The sequence below is a fragment of the Lissotriton vulgaris genome, chromosome 3_1 (assembly GCF_964263255.1).
Source record: "Lissotriton vulgaris chromosome 3_1, aLisVul1.2, whole genome shotgun sequence".
In the NCBI taxonomy this organism is placed as follows: Eukaryota; Metazoa; Chordata; class Amphibia; order Caudata; family Salamandridae; genus Lissotriton; species Lissotriton vulgaris.
Genome location: NC_141689.1, coordinates 822,208,543 through 822,224,508, shown reverse-complemented (window position 1 = coordinate 822,224,508; position 15,966 = coordinate 822,208,543). Strand labels below are relative to the sequence as shown.

General features: G+C 40.9%; 1 protein-coding gene across 1 annotated transcript in view; it reads right to left on the bottom strand.

Annotated features, from left to right (window-relative positions):
- The window catches only part of AUH (AU RNA binding methylglutaconyl-CoA hydratase), a 663,348-nt gene extending 661,943 nt beyond the window's left edge, over nucleotides 1-1,405 (bottom strand). Inside the window, exon 1 of the mRNA XM_086961130.1 lies at nucleotides 1,106-1,405. Coding sequence (XP_086817256.1) covers nucleotides 1,106-1,352 — 247 coding nt within the window. The 5' untranslated portion in view covers nucleotides 1,353-1,405. The remainder of the gene's footprint in view (nucleotides 1-1,105) is intronic.
- Between the last annotated feature and the right edge of the window lie 14,561 nt (nucleotides 1,406-15,966).

Genomic DNA, 15,966 nt, shown 5'->3' with positions numbered 1-15,966 from the left:
GACATCAGCAGCATCCTGTACTATTTCAACAACATCTAGCTAAATGTTAAAATGCATATAGCAGTACGTTTGTTATAACACATAGAATGTGATTAGCATAGGAACATTAATGTGCATTATGCGCCCCGGTATACTATTTAAAACGGCCATAGTTTGCACAGACATACGATATATAAATAGCATTTTAAGGGTTGTAGCACGTATCAGGCATTACTTTAGTGATGTGGCACAATTTTTTTTTGCTGTGCTTCAGTGGTTCTTTTGTGTAGATTTAGAATGGGACCATACATTGCTTTTTTGCCGTTGATACATGATGTGCCTGAGCAATAATGAGGCAGATCCTTAAGTGTGGGGCTATTTGCTAAGCCCCCTACCAGAACTAAGTGCAGAATGCACAGCTTTGTGGAAGACGTATTTGAAAATTCTGGCTATAACATCCCCACCCTCCAATTGGCTTAATGTCTTAAAAAGAAACGTGTTCATGGTAGTGAAACGTCACCAGTTTGTGTCTCACACCACAAAAAGTTATATTCTGTAAAAGCATTGACTTTTGTTCAAAACTTTACGTTTTTAGACCTGTGGACCTGCACCTCGGCGACTTGACAAAAAATTCAACCAAAGAGATTTTGACAAGAACACGAGGGAGATTTCCATCCCATATCACAAACTGTCACGGAATTTAAAAACATGTTTTAATTGGAGAGTTAGCAGAAAATAAGCTTGTAATTACTTTGAAAGAGCGACCGTCAAAAGGAGCAGGAAATCCACGAAATTAGAAATACCGGCAGAACTAGGTTGCTAAAACACCTTGCAACATGTTTCAAGTGGGACCAATTTTGTATACACTGTTACAAACGCTTTTAGAAAGCGGAAGACCAGCTGACAGTGACATCTCTTTACAGAGAGAGGCACGATATCCTTGCTAAAAGACTACAGCTCCCAGAGGAGCAGTAACACTTCCTCAGTTGACCTTTCCCTATGACGTAAGGCCAGGCGGAGACTACACAACCCTGCCTGGGGTTCGCTGTGTAAGATGAGCTCAGTAACCTCGGGTTGCGAGTTAAGAGTGCATACTTAAAGGGTGAGGTGGGATGCGTGTGGTTACCTTGGTCCTCCCCCTCCAGGTAGCGGACGTGTAGCTCTTCGTCACCTTTCGCTTCCGAGCTGTAGAAGCGCTTGCCAAGCAAAGACGTTGCCATTGTGCTGGATGTCCAGCGACAGTCTGCGGAGGGGGGAGGAAAGGAGCAAATCTGCGTGCCCCCGGGTGGCAGACATCGTATTATAGGCGCCCCAGCTGTGAACCTAACAACATTGCAGTGCAATGCCTGCAGGAGCCGAGCCAGAGCAGCCATGTTGGGTGATGCAGAAAAGGCGCTGCAGCTCTGAATTGCTGCTGAGTGTAGGCCACGTGACTTTCACGTTACGTCAGTGCTCACCCTAGAGGGCGAAAGAAGAGACACCTTGCTAGCGGTGTACGCGACCTGTGCTGTAGGAAACCCGTGGTGCATTTGGGGCCAGCAAGACAAGAAAACAGTGGTGCATTTAGAGGCCATCAAGACCATTTTTTAAAATATTATTTAATGCATTTTTATAATGTGCGGACTTTACCCGAAGGTGTCAGAGCACTGTACAATAGAACCAGTTACGTTACATGAGACAACTGTTACAAAAATGGAACAAACAAAAATAGCAGGCCATAGAATCAAAACAACGCAGGCAAAAGGAACACAATATCAAACACAGCAAGCACAGAATGTACAAACAAAAATATAAATATATATGACAAATTTACAATGACTAAAAAACTTCCTGGTGAAAAAAAGCAGGTCATAGAATCAAAACAACGCAGGCAAAAGGAACACAATATCAAAAACAACAAGCACAGAATGTACAAACAAAAAAATAAATATGTTAGGCACATTTACAAAGACAAAAGAACTTCCTGGCGGGGTCTGAGAAGGAGGGAACTAGTTCTGAAAGTGTCCCATAGCTGCATTTAAATTGGAGTATCTCGACCTGTTAACCTCGATTCAAACATATCACATGCAGAGATTTCAAAGTTTAGTAGAGTCAGGGAATTTGGAACTACATTTTGAACCATATTTACTTTGTTAATATGTATTTTACCCCTGTTTCAACCTAACGGTGACACCTTTCATATTTTTTTAATAAAAATGTTCAACTTGTTAGCATTTTTACTGCATATATGTAACTTGTTAGCGTGATCAGCCTGTCTTATTTACCTGTAACTATATATGTAACTTGCTAATGTTTTGTCTATTTGTGTACCTTTTGTAATTTACCTGGCACTCACGAGGCCAATTTTGTAAATATGTATTTTATTCCTGTTTTAACATAACGCCGACACCTTTTATATTTTTACAATATAAGTATGCAACTTGTTTGCGTTGTAATTGCTTATATGTAACTTTCTAGCGTGATCAGCGTATCTTATGTAAATGTTACTGTATATATGTAACTTGTTAACGTGTTTAGTCTATCTATCTTGTGTAACTTTTGTTACTTACCTGGTTCTTTTGTAAAGCGTAAAATCCCTGTACCCTAGACATTAGTTAGCATTCGTCTGTTAGGCATGAGAACATAATGTGCTGGAATGATCTATCATATACTTCCAGACTCACCCCCTCTCAATTCTATGGTTGGGTGTTTATTCTCTAATGCCCTACTGTCCATACCAAACCACTTTTTGTAACTACTAGTAGGAAATTCCAGTGTGTATTCAACTCGACATATCCTATGATGTCTGCCCTACTAAGACAGTCCATCCACCCACTCTTAAATAGTAAAAAAAAAAATGTGTGGCGGAGAGGAAGGCACCTCACAGGCGAACACCCTCGCGGAACTTGGCAGATGTTACCAATACTGCGCCCTTTTATCATCATTGGTTGCCATTCCTTTTCCAGGAGAAAATGGTGTCAAAACACAAAAAAGCGTAAAACAAGAAGTGTAAAGCAAGAAGGTGCTAAACAAGGAGCTCCAGAGATAGCTCCCTGATGTGACAAACAATGCAGAGTGAAAGTAAAATCAACAGACACACCAACTATACCACTTTATTACTGACTTAGGTGTGTACTGATGAGTTAAAAAGGATGGTAGCTTACTATCGCATACCACTACCTGTAACCAACATGTTTCACTGCCCAATACATTTTATGGCAGATTCATCAGGGTTCACCACTCTGTCACCGCACCAGTGTTGGACATCTTTTAATCAGGAAACTGTTGAGTTGAAAAACCCATTTAAAACCAATTAGAACCAATTCTGGACCAGACATCTCTCCACATTTATCAAATCATAAGACGGAAAATTAAGGGGAACATTACCCTCAACCAGCCATGTCCTCTCATACCAGCCGGTCAAGCAATTATCCGCCCTATTGTAGATTGTAGTATCAATCTGCAATTAATTCAAATGTGGTTCGAGAGAAATTTACCCAACCAAACAGTACCACTGTCATGCAGTGTACTGATGTTTAAAAACATGCATCAGATGGGCATTACAGATTTGTCCCTCATAAGTTTCATCCAAGTTTCTTATTTCGAAACCCCATGTGAGACATAACGCACTTCCGGCATGAAAGTTTCGAAATAAGAAACTTGGATGAAACTTATGAGGGACAGATCTGTAATGACCATCTGATGCATGTTTTTAAACATCAGTACACTGCATGACAGTGGTACTGTTTGGTTGGGTAAATTTCTCTCTAACCACATTTGAATTACTTGCAGATTGATACTACAATCTACAGTAGGGCGGATAATTGCCTGACCGGCTGGTATGAGAGGACATGGCTGGTTGAGGGTAATGTTCCCCTTAACTTTCCGCTTAATGATTTGATAAATGTGGAGAGATGTCTGGTCCAGAATTGGTTTTAATTGGTTTTAAATGTGTTTTTCAACTCAACAGTTTCCTGATTAAAAGATGTCCAACACGGGTGCGGTGACAGAGCAGTGAACCCTGATGAATCTGCCATAAAATGTATTGGGCAGTGAAACATGTTGGTTACAGGTAGTGGTATGCGATAGTAAGCTACCAGCCTTTTTAACTCATCAGTACACACCTAAGTCAGTAATAAAGTGGTATAGTTGGTGTGTCTGTTGATTTTACTTTCACTCTGCATTGTTTGTCACGTCAGGGAGCTATCTCTGGAGCACCTTGTTTAGCACCTTCTTGCTTTACACTTCTTGTTTTACGCTTTTTTGTGTTTTGACACCATTTTCTCCTGGAAAAGGAATGGCAACCAATGATGAGAAAGGGGCACAGTATTGGTAACATCTTCCAAGTTCCCCGAGGGTGTTCGCCCGTGAGGTGCCTTCCTCTCTGCCACACATTTTTTTTTTTGACTATTTAAGTGTGGGTGGATGGACTGTCTCAGTAGGGCAGACATCATAGGATATGTTGAGTTGAATACACACTGGAATTTCCTACTAGTAGTTACAAACAGTGGTTTGGTATGGACAGTAGGGCATTAGAGTATATACACCCAACCATAGAATTGACATTATGTTCTCATTCCTAACAGACGAATGCTAACTAATGTCTACGGTACAGGGATTTTTTGTTATTGAATTGCATTGAGTGGAGGGCTATCCCTTTGGTACCCGTCTTTCCCTATTAGCTCCCTTTGGTATTGTATGACTTTTGTAAAGCGCTCTGACACCATTGGGTAAAGGTTGCACAATAGAAAACTGCATTAAATAAATCAATACATAACAGAGCAGTCTGAAGGACTTTGGGGCCGTGGGCACAGACCCATTTTATGGCCAATTTCTGAGACTTTACTCTGCTTTTTCAAGTGCCCCAGGCGAGGGTAAGACACTTACAGCATCGGGTAAAGTCTGATAATCTGGGATGTAAAAACTACTAGGTGCAGTGAATTACACTTTTTACAAATTCCCCACTCAAAAATGGGGCAGTACTTTCTAATTTCAGTAGTTTCTTATTAAGTAGAAATCCAGGTAATCCAAGTTGTATTGATTAGAAGTTGAAACAGCGGTGCTTCAGAGAATACACCTTGACTCGGTACTTCCACTCCAGCAACTCCACCAAAGTTCTGATGGAAAGAATCTAGAACACAGGTGAAGCAGCTATTGGAACGGAAGAGGCCTTACAAAAACAAACATATGTGCAGTAAGTTACACAGAATAAATATAATACAATATTAACACAGCACATCTTCCCCTCTAAAACAAAAACAGAATTCTAAGATGTACTTGTGTCGCACAGAAAATCAGACATCCATTTGGGTCTGGCAGGTACCCTCCTATTGCGACCTTCCACTTCCTTCCCTTTCTTTTTCAAACCATGATCGGAACTCTCGTTGCCAGAAATATCACCATCATTGACAGGTGCCTTCCTTGAATCCAATCCAATTGTTTCTCCCTCAGTCATATCCTTCACTGCCTCCTCATTCTCACTGTCTACTTCCTTGTTCCTAGTGATTTCCATCTCATTAACTGAATGAGAAAATGTCTTTTGACCCAAACTCCCAAAACTTTCTTGATACTCAGCATGCTCCCCTTCAAGAACAGCAATTCTTCTGAGGTTCTATACTCTATCGGAACTCTCATTGCCAGAAATATCACCATCACTGACAGGTGCATTCCTTGAATCAAATCCAATTCTATTTCTCCCTCAGTCATATCCTCCACTGCCTCCCCATTCTCACTGTCTACGTCCTTGTTCCTGGTAATCTCCATCTCATTGAACGAATCAGAAAATGACTTTTGATTCAAACTCCCCAAACTTTCTTTATACACACCATGCTGCCCTTTAGGAATAGCAATTTTTCTGAGGTTCCATACTCTTCCAACACTGAGGCAGACAGCATTGCATTAAACATCTGTCACTTGCAGAGAACCAGAAAATTGGTTTTCACCTTTTTTTTCCATCCATGGAATTTTGATCTTCACCCAGTCCCCCTTATTAGTTTCCCATTCCCCGAACCCCTCCTGCAGTCAAATGCTTTCTTACTTACACCTACTATGCTTATTGACCTCTCTCCTTTTCACTTCTTCCACAGGCACATTAAAATCAGAATTCTTTAATAACCACTCAGGGTTAGACTTGGTTCTGGCATATACACCTCTGATCACTTCAAAACGAGACACCTTCAAAGCTGCAAGAATGATGTTCCTATAAATCCATACAGTTTTGCAATCCACACCATTCTTAGTTGCCATTCGTACGGCAGATTTCAAGACCCCGTTGAACCTCTCGATCATACCGTCTCCACTGGGTTTATATAGCAATGTAGTCCTAAGCCTCCCATCCAACTTTTCAAAATAATTATTAGCTGTAGTTGACATGAATTGTACAATATAATCACTGATTATCTGGACAGGTAATCCTTCGTCCACAAAGGTTTTGTCAATAAACGTAAGCACTTCCACTGAGTCTGTCTTCACCACTTTGACTACTGGCCACTTTGAGAACAAATCAATCACGGCGATGATATTCTTGGAAAGTGATCCAATGGGGCCCATGATATTGACTGCAACAGTGTGCCAAGGATTCTTTAGTATAATAGATTCACACCTGTTGGGGTTTAGCATCCTTAAGGAATTGTCTGAATTATCACATCACGTACGGTTTCGCACTAATCTTTCTGCACACAAATCCATCCCTGGCAACCAGTACCACTTCTTGTAACACTCCTTAGCACACGTATATCATAGTACTGTTTTATATATAGGTGTTGCCACCCTTTGAAACAATCACAATACGTAGTTGTTATTAATACATAATTTTGTATTTATTCTTGATCACTGGAAGTTCTCCACACAGCCGACACATGTTTCGTCGTGACTGGGAGTGTAACCCACGACTTTTTCAAGGCTATTTCCAGATCTGTTCTCTTTTAGTTAGTATGCGGTGATAATTCCAACCAGCATGGGGGTTCTACGGGGGACTTCTGTTGTTTGGTATTCAGTTTATGATGTCCAAAATGGCTTCACATCACTGTTTTTATTGGACGGCTTTCGCCAGTGTATTCCATTTCGCAAAGGCTCCCCGTTAACAATCAGCGTGTCCGTTCGATTGTCGTCTTTCCAACCCGCCGCGTATTTATTACAAACACTTCCATGTTTCAGACGTATTCGTGATAGGTTATCGAGAGCTTCGTGACCTATCAGCATAGAACTAATGATGCGTAGGTCACGAGGCTCTCGATGACCTATCACGAATACGTCTGAAACATGGAAGTGTTTGTAATAAATACGCATCAGGTTGGAAAGACGACAATCGAGCGGACACGCTGATTGTTAACGGGGAGCCTTTGCGAACTGGAATACACGGGCGAAAGCCGTCCAATAAAAACAGTGATGTGAAGCCATTTTGGACATCATAAACTGAATACCAAACAACAGAAGTCCCCCGTAGAACCCCCATGCTGGTTGGAATTATCACCGCATACTAACTAAAAGAGAACAGATCTGGAAATAGCCTTGAAAAAGTCGTGGGTTACACTCCCAGTCACGACGAAACGTGTCGGCTGTGTGGAGAACTTCCAGTGATCAAGAATAAATACAAAATTATGTATTGATAACAACTACGTATTGTGATTGTTTCAAAGGGTGGCAACACCTATATATAAAACAGTACTATGATATACGTGTGCTAAGGAGTGTTACAGTTTGTTTGAGGCTTATGCTCATGTTTGGAATGATTAACTGGTTCCTTCTACCTTATAGCACCGTTAGATATAACGTTTGGACTTGATTATTTGTGAGACTCTCTAAGTGGCGCGGAATAACTTATATCAAACCACTGCTTGTGCTTGACTCAGTACCACTTCTTGACTCTATGAGAACTGTACCATGGCTCACTGATAATTAATTCCTGATTTCCCAAATGTTTCATAATTCTTTATCCACAATAGATTTCTGAGGTCAACCATGCACAACTCATTCAATGAGTTGCTGCAGTTTATTATCCATACAATATTCATTCTTTGATACTTCCACCCTAAGTCTAAAGGCAGCTTGAGCATGAATAAGTGTGATGTGCAAATCCTCCCATTCATTTGTATCACAGTCCTGCATCTCTGTAGGCATGTGAAATAGAAAATCTACTAAACCTTTGCTTATCCCTGGTACATATTCCACCTTGTAAATAACATCTTGCAAATACATTGACATTCTTGCTATTCTTGCAGATGTGTTAAAAAGACCTTCCATCGTTAACAATTTTACAAGAGGTTTGTGGTCACTATGCATTTAGCACTATTTGCCCCAAACAAAAGATTGGAAGTGTTCCAAAGCTAACACACAGGAGAGAGAGTCTTTCGCAATAACTGAAAGTTTCTCTTCCACTGGGGATAATGATGGTAAGCTGTATGCACGTATACGCTTGTTACCTTCCCCATCCATCTGTGATAAAACACCTCCCAACTTCTTGTTGCTGGCATTCACTGTGACCACATTCTCAAGTTCTGAGTCAAAACCTTTAAACAATGGAGCTTCAGAAATGACTTTCTTTATATCTGCAAATTCCGCCTTGCAATTTCCAGACCACACAAACTTCGCTTTGTTCTTCAATAATTGTTTGATATGGTATACTCTGTTAGAGAACCCTTCATAAATTTAGCATGGAATTCAACAAGGCCCAAAAATGAAATATGTTCTTCCTCATTAGATGCACCTGGTGCCTTTTTTTGGATCACTTTCGCCAACTTGGGTTTGGTAGCTACCCCATAAACACATAGAACATGACCCAAATAAGTTACAGAACGCACAGCAAATTTACACTTTGAGTGTTCCACAGTTAACCATCTCTCTTCTATTTGTTATGTTATGTTATGTTATTATGATTTTTATAAAGCGCCTTATCACCCAGAGGTATCTAAGTGCTGACAGAGGACACACAACGCCAATAAAAAACGCCACGCCACACACTACAGTGACACCCATGCTTCCAGAAAGAGCACCGTCTTCAATTTCTTTCTGAAGATAAGAAGATTATTTTCATTCCTCAGTGTGACTGGAAGAGAGTTCCATGCTCGGGGGACCTTTTTGTCGGAGGTCGGCAGTAGCTGCCCCATGCCTTGCTGCTCACGTCTGCAGATTCGCCTATCCTGGCCCTGCCCCCTTTCTCCGGCAGATGCTGGTGTTCTGCCTCTCACGCAGAGCTCCTGTGGTGTGGAAGGCGCATTCGTAATGAGATGATGAATCCGAAAAGCTGAGCCGGTGGTACTGCTAAAAGAGCTCGGGAGCTGCTTTCTAGTTCTGCGGAGGTTCGGCTGTGAGTTAAGGGAGTAGAAAGGCAAAAGAGTTTTATACAAGTTCAGAGGATAACATTCTGGTAAATAAATAAAGGCTGTTGTAGTTAAGATCAGGCATGGGACTAGGCAGGGCTGCCTGCTGTCCCCTCTTTTATTCTTGCTTTTTATAGAATTTTTGGCAATACGAATTCGTAATAATCTCCAGATAGTGCCTCTTTTAACTGTCATGCCTAAGATTACATTATTTTCAGAGGATATCATTCTTTACTTATCAGCAGAGTCATCTAATATCCATAATGCATTTGATGAAATAACAGCTTTCACATGAATAGGTGGGTACAGGCTAAATCAAGCAAATACTGAGGTGCTCTGGTTATATGCTCCTTCGGTATCGCTTCCATTTCTTCCTCAACTAGCAGTTTCAAAACCTGTTAGATATATAAGCTTATTCTTGACTAACCATTATGATCAACTATTTATACTAAATTATGGAAGCAAACTTAAAAAAGCGAAGAGGTTATTAGATGTCTCTTAGGCTGTGTATCTTTGGTTAAAATGTCAATTTTACCATTCGTTTTTTTTGTTTATCCACCTCCCTCTTAAAATACCTAAATCCTATTTTATTGAGCTACATAAATCAATTTGGAATTTTATTTGGACAAATAAACAGGGAAGAACTGTGTTACCAATTCTGCAATTAGATTCAACTCTTGGGGGGCTCACCCTTCCTAATTCAGAGCGGCATTACCATGCAGCATTATTGAATGTTTTAGTTCAGCTCCCAATGATAGCATTTAAATTTGTAAATGTTATTCTAAATACTATGTTGACTAAGTGTGCAATTAAATACATGTTTTCTTCGGTCCCCGAAATTGCCCAAAAAATGTAGATACAAGACAATATCTGATCTAGTTTGTTGTGTACAAGTATTTTTCAAATTACATAAAATTCCTAGATATCACTCATATTCAAAAAATGGTGATTGCCAGGCTTTTGTCTTGCAGTTCTTTCGGGGGACCCTGCAATTATGGAAGGAGGCGGGCTTTGAATGCTCGAGGGATTTTTTAAAATGTATATAGCATTCTGTCCCAGCAGCGGGGCCCTAGGTTTTTAGCCCTTTCGTTTTAGCTTTAATCAAATATCAAGCTTTTTAGAAAAACAAATACGTTATGACCAATAATGCAGCCTCTAAGATCTTAAGCCAGCTATATGTTCAGGGCCTAATTTGAGTCGGTAATTGGTATTCTTGTTTATCGCAGTTGGGGGAGCAGAAAGTGATTGATAACTTTTTCTCTAAATTATCAAAAAAAAAACTGGGTGCAGTGTCAGCAAAAAAAAATGTCAGTCCTTGAAAATCGGATTCAGGTGCAGGACAAACTTATCCACAAGGCAAGGCACCGCATGACCAACAATCTCTAAATAAGCTGCTACTGCAGAAACCAGTGAAGGAAATCCTGCTGAAAGTAAATGCAGAGGAGGTGCAAAATGGGTTCCTTTGTGTTTCAACCAACTCGTCACCAAAATTGTAAAGTATAAATCCAGGTAATCCAAGTAATCTAAACTGTATTTATCATAAATTGAAACACCAATGTACAGCTTAAGGGAACACGTACTGACTCAGTCCCTCCACTCCAGAAACTCCACCAAAGTTCGGAAGGAAATAATCTAGAACAAAGGTGAAGCAGCTGGTGAAATCGAAGAGGCCTAACAAAAACAAACACATATATGCAGTAAGTTACACAGGATAAATATAATACCATAATAACACAACATTTCTGCTCCAAAATCCAGGAAAGGGCCTTTACAATGCGGGCTGAGCCATGCGTGCCGCTTCCACGGAAGCAGAACAATGCTTGCCTGAACCACGCATATGCCTTAACCAGGCATATATGTGTGGTTAAGGCAGTGAGCGGTCTAGAAGTGCGGATGAGCGGAAAGAGGAGCTGAAAGGACTGGGAGACGAAGCTCCGGGATGTGGTCTGGTAAGTGGTGTAGTGGGTAATTTTTGGGCAGGGGGTCGGGTTTTGGACCTCAGGGCAGGGGGAAGGGGCAGTTTTCAGTCAGGGGTGGGGGCAGTTTTAGGGCTCGGAATGGGGGGCTGGGTTCGGGTAGTTTCTAGGGGTCATTGTGGGGGCTGGGCTTTTTTTGGGGGGCTGGGTGACAATTTTTAGGGCTCAGGACCCAGGGGCCATTTCTAGGGCTGGGGCAGTTTTAGGGTCCAGGGTGGGTGTCGGGGTGGTTTATTGGGCTCGAGTGGAAGTTGGGGCTCAGGGTGGGAGGTAGGGGTCGTTTTTCGGGCTGGGGTGGGTAGATTGCAGGAATGGGGCCAGTGTTTAGTGCTTGGAGGGGCTGGGGTGTGATGTTTACTACGCATATACAGTTGCTAATCATGCCTTTGCAACTAACTTCTTTGTAAAGGTATGCCTGGTAAAGGAATGCATGGTTATGACTTATTAATCGTTGAGGCACATGTGGTTTAGCCATGCAAGCTTCTGGCATACAACCCCAACATTCACATGTAGTGGAACCTACTTGCCTTTCTTTGCTTGGTAATGTTTAGCAGGTCCGACTTGCTGAAATTTACCTGAGAAAAAAAATTGGGAGTGCGATTTTAACACTTAATAATTTCCCAATGCAGTACAGTTCTCACAACTCCAGATTCTGTGTGGTAAAGTCATTGTTTTAGGCAGGAGCTACGACAGGATTAAGATCGTATAGACTCCACTGTGCACACATGCACATCCTTTACGAAAAGGCATGTATGCCAACGGAACGAATTCAGAACCGAAAATGGCTTTATTTGAACTGTCACCGGCCTGATATCGCCATTGCCTCAATAGAAATCAGTGGGGAAAATATATTCCCCTGAATTTCTTTCCAAAACCCCCTACATTCCTCTTTTAAAATGTTGTCATGTAAAAAAAAGCTGTCAGGTTTGTGCCTTGGTTGAGTGTAAATTAAAAAGAGAATGATCAGGCAGCCACAAATAATTCGGACACAATAATCCTCAGCATTTGGAAATCCAAACAATGCAAAGTCTGGAAGCTTATTTTCACAATATCCACGTTCCATCTTGGAAATATGACTGCACTGATATACGCCTGCAATACTATGTGGGAATTTCTTTTCATAGGTTGTGAGCGGGTTGGGGCTTTTAAATGCATTATTAATGCACCAGATATAAACCTTTAAAAACAATCTAACAAAGCCCCCTTCTAATTATTCTATTATCTCTAAAATAATGAATGCAACTTTATTAACCAGGAGCTAATTCTGGTTCCATATTTTTTTGCTTCTTTCTGGAATTCTCCTCCACTATATTTCACTAGTTGTAGACAAAATCCTTGATATTCTCCATCCTGTAGATTTCAGACCATTACCTCTCTAATGATCTCTCTTTAACTTTATATTTGCAACTCTTACCTAGACATCTTATAAAAGAAACATAATAATTGCACAAATCATTATAATTATTAATGTCCCTCTCCCCCCTAGTGCCTTGAGACCCTCTCCGGTGAGTAGTTGCTCTCCACAAACCTATGATTGATTGATTGATTATAAGGCATAGAGTCGCCCTCCCAAACTATCAATCCATTCACCAACTTTAATAAAACCCTTTCCTATCTCATGTATGCCATGCTCTACAAAAGATTGAAGCTTGAGAGAGATATTAGCTAGATTCATTATTTAAGAGTTATTGACAGCACTGTACTCAGGAATGAAAGTATAACACCTTTTATCCTTTAGTAGTTTGCCAACAATGTCTTCCTTTACAAGGATATCTAATGCTGCGCGGTTCTGCAAAACCCGACCCATGAGTTCAGAAATGATGTGAGTTAGTGCTTACGCTGTCCTCAAATCATGTCTATCCACCAATGTACTTAAACGTCTAATTTTCACATCATTCTTTGAGACACCTATAGCAGCAAAGTGAAAAATTCTTTATTGTACAGCTAATTAAAACCATTACAATATTCCAAAGCATAAAATATATTTCCTTCATGTACTTTGTTAGATATAAACAATTAATACCACATTTAAAATGGGAATTCAATTTACATAATATGCACCTATAGCAGAATAAATAGCTCCTAATACATCCAAAACTACTTGTAGAAAACCTCGTTTCTCTCTCTATAAACCAACTACATCATCCATTTCACTCATTTGATTTGATAGACTCAAGGAAACACCAGAGCAAGACAACAAGACTCAGTCCTAGTTTGCAACAAACTAAAATAAACAGTCTTACCACACATATTATAAATACCTTTCCGAATTGGCTCGCCTCCAGTCAAATAATCGCACCTATAATATAACTCCCTTTACACACATACTCTAACCCACAAATTCAACCTTGCCACGCTGAAGGGGTTCCAGGCGTACCCGTCTCACACTCCAGTCTCCCACAATCTTCAATCGTGTTTCGTTCAATTCCCTAATAAATGCATGTTCTTCTTCGAACAAACTAAACTCATAGTCCCATTTAATAGTTGTATTTTCATACTTAATTTGTTTAGTCATTCTGAAAAATGTACAATATTTAATTCCATTGCCAGGTTCCTCATTCTCCGAAATATGCAAATCTTCTAGCGGCAAGTTAAAATCTGGCCAATAAACAAAAATTCATTATTACTAAATATGCTAACAAACGCTTTACAGGTTAAACCATAAAAAATTGAACGCTTTGAGTAGATGAGAGATGAAACAATTCCCAACCTTCATTATGTCAGAGTGCTCTGCCATTTTTTTGTATAAATGTTTATCCTGAAATCCACAACTAAACTTTCCCTATGTTCAATTATATTATGTTCCATTTCATTATGTACTGTAGTTAATTCAACTCTTTTTTAGGCATGGCCCACCTGGAATAGTAAGCACAACTAAGATCAGTAATGTTATTAATAATGCTATTAATCCAATTATTACAGCATTTGCTGTACTCCATTTTCTACTAGTCAAAATGTGTTAGTGAGCCTCAGAAACTAAAAAGATTGACTTTGCAAACATTTTCTTTAAAACAATAATATGTCTTTCTTTTAGTTTAAAAACAAAAAACAAATTCAAAAACCTTTAAATGTATGCTCTCAACAAGCTTTCTTTCATTTGAATTCTTGGGCAAAAAAATTATGTCTTTAAACGCTTCAATGCGTTTCATATTCTCATTCACTTTAAAACTAATTTTCAGGAGAACATGGCGACTGCTAGCTGAGCAGCCGTTGCAACCGGAATGCCTGTCTCCCATCCAGCGTAACCTTTCTTGCCTTTTCTTCTTACCATTGGGCCGCGTGAGCTGCTGACGATATATTGTTTCTAAGAAGTTTGCTGAGCCTTTGTGGTGCGCTGGTTGGGGATATGTGGGGGAACTCCTACGACCTTCGTTTCGTCTTGCCCACCGCGCTGCTTCGAGGCCGCCCTGGAGTTGAGGGGCTGCAGAGCAGCGGCTGCGGGCTCTTCCGGGTCAGGGGAGGCAGCATCAGTACTAGCTGCTCCCTGGATCCTACAAGGCATGAAGGGGCTAAGCAGGAGCCGACCGCAGGACCCATAGTTCCCTCTATTGCTTCCTTCGTGCTGGGGAGGCCGTCACTGGAGATTCCCTCCGGTCGATCCCAGGGGGGTGAGTCAGTGGTTCTGGGAGCCAGCCAGGGAGCACAGGCGGCTCAGGTTTGCCCATTGACACAGGTAAGAGCAACTTCTACTGGGGTGAGAAGGGGCAACAGCAAAAAGAGTAAGAAGCGTGGGGGGGGGGGTCACCCCGAGACTTTGGAAAGTAAATGTGAGTAAACAACTCATCGAGGAGAAGTCCAATTACCAGGCTTTAGGAAGCTCACCAAATACTGCCATAAACATCAATAACTCTGCCTTTCAAATATATCAGATTAAAGGCAGAAGCATTAAGCCGGGGAGGAACAAAAGCAACCCCTTGAACACCAAAATCAGTGTCAACCCTTCTTTACATTCATATTTCAGGGTATTACTTGAGGTTTTAGACATCACAAAGAAAATTGAGGCTTCGAGTACTGCTTCTACGGGGCAACTTGCTACAAACTTGGTCACTATCAGTATGGAGCCCGTAAGAGGTCTACTCCCCCCCTGGCAGGCCTATCAAGTACCACCAGTGAAGACCAGTGAAAGTACTCATGTGGCGGTATTGGACAAAGTGAGCGCTAATGGGTTACCCTCCCTAGCAGGCCAGTCAAGTATAGCCAGTGAGAGTACGCCTGTGGTGGTATTACATAAAACGATTGATCTAGTTGTTCAAAGTCACGTGGCGAATGCTGGTCAAAATAGAAGGAAAGTTGATAAAAGCCCTAGGGCTCAAGAATCTAGTGGGCCCTCAGTAGCCTAATTGGAAACTCTATTCTCCACACTATCAGAGGATATAAATAAGGGCTTTACAGTGCCTGCGGCTAATCAAGGGGAAATAAGACTTTTTTTGCGAATCACTGAAGAGGAAGGTGGACCTCTTAAACACCAGGACCTAGACCCTAGAGAGCACTATTGGGGAGTTAAAAGAAAACCTTGGTGCCACTAAAGATGACATTCAGATGTTAAAAAAAGAGGAAGTGGCCCTCTGTGACAGGACAGAGAGTTTAGAGAACGATTCTCGTAGGAATAATCTTCACCTTTTGAATATCCTAGAAAGGAGCGAAGGGTCTAACCTTAAATTTTACATTATTACACTGCTTAAAGACTCTTTACAGCTGAACGAGTCAGAGGCTAT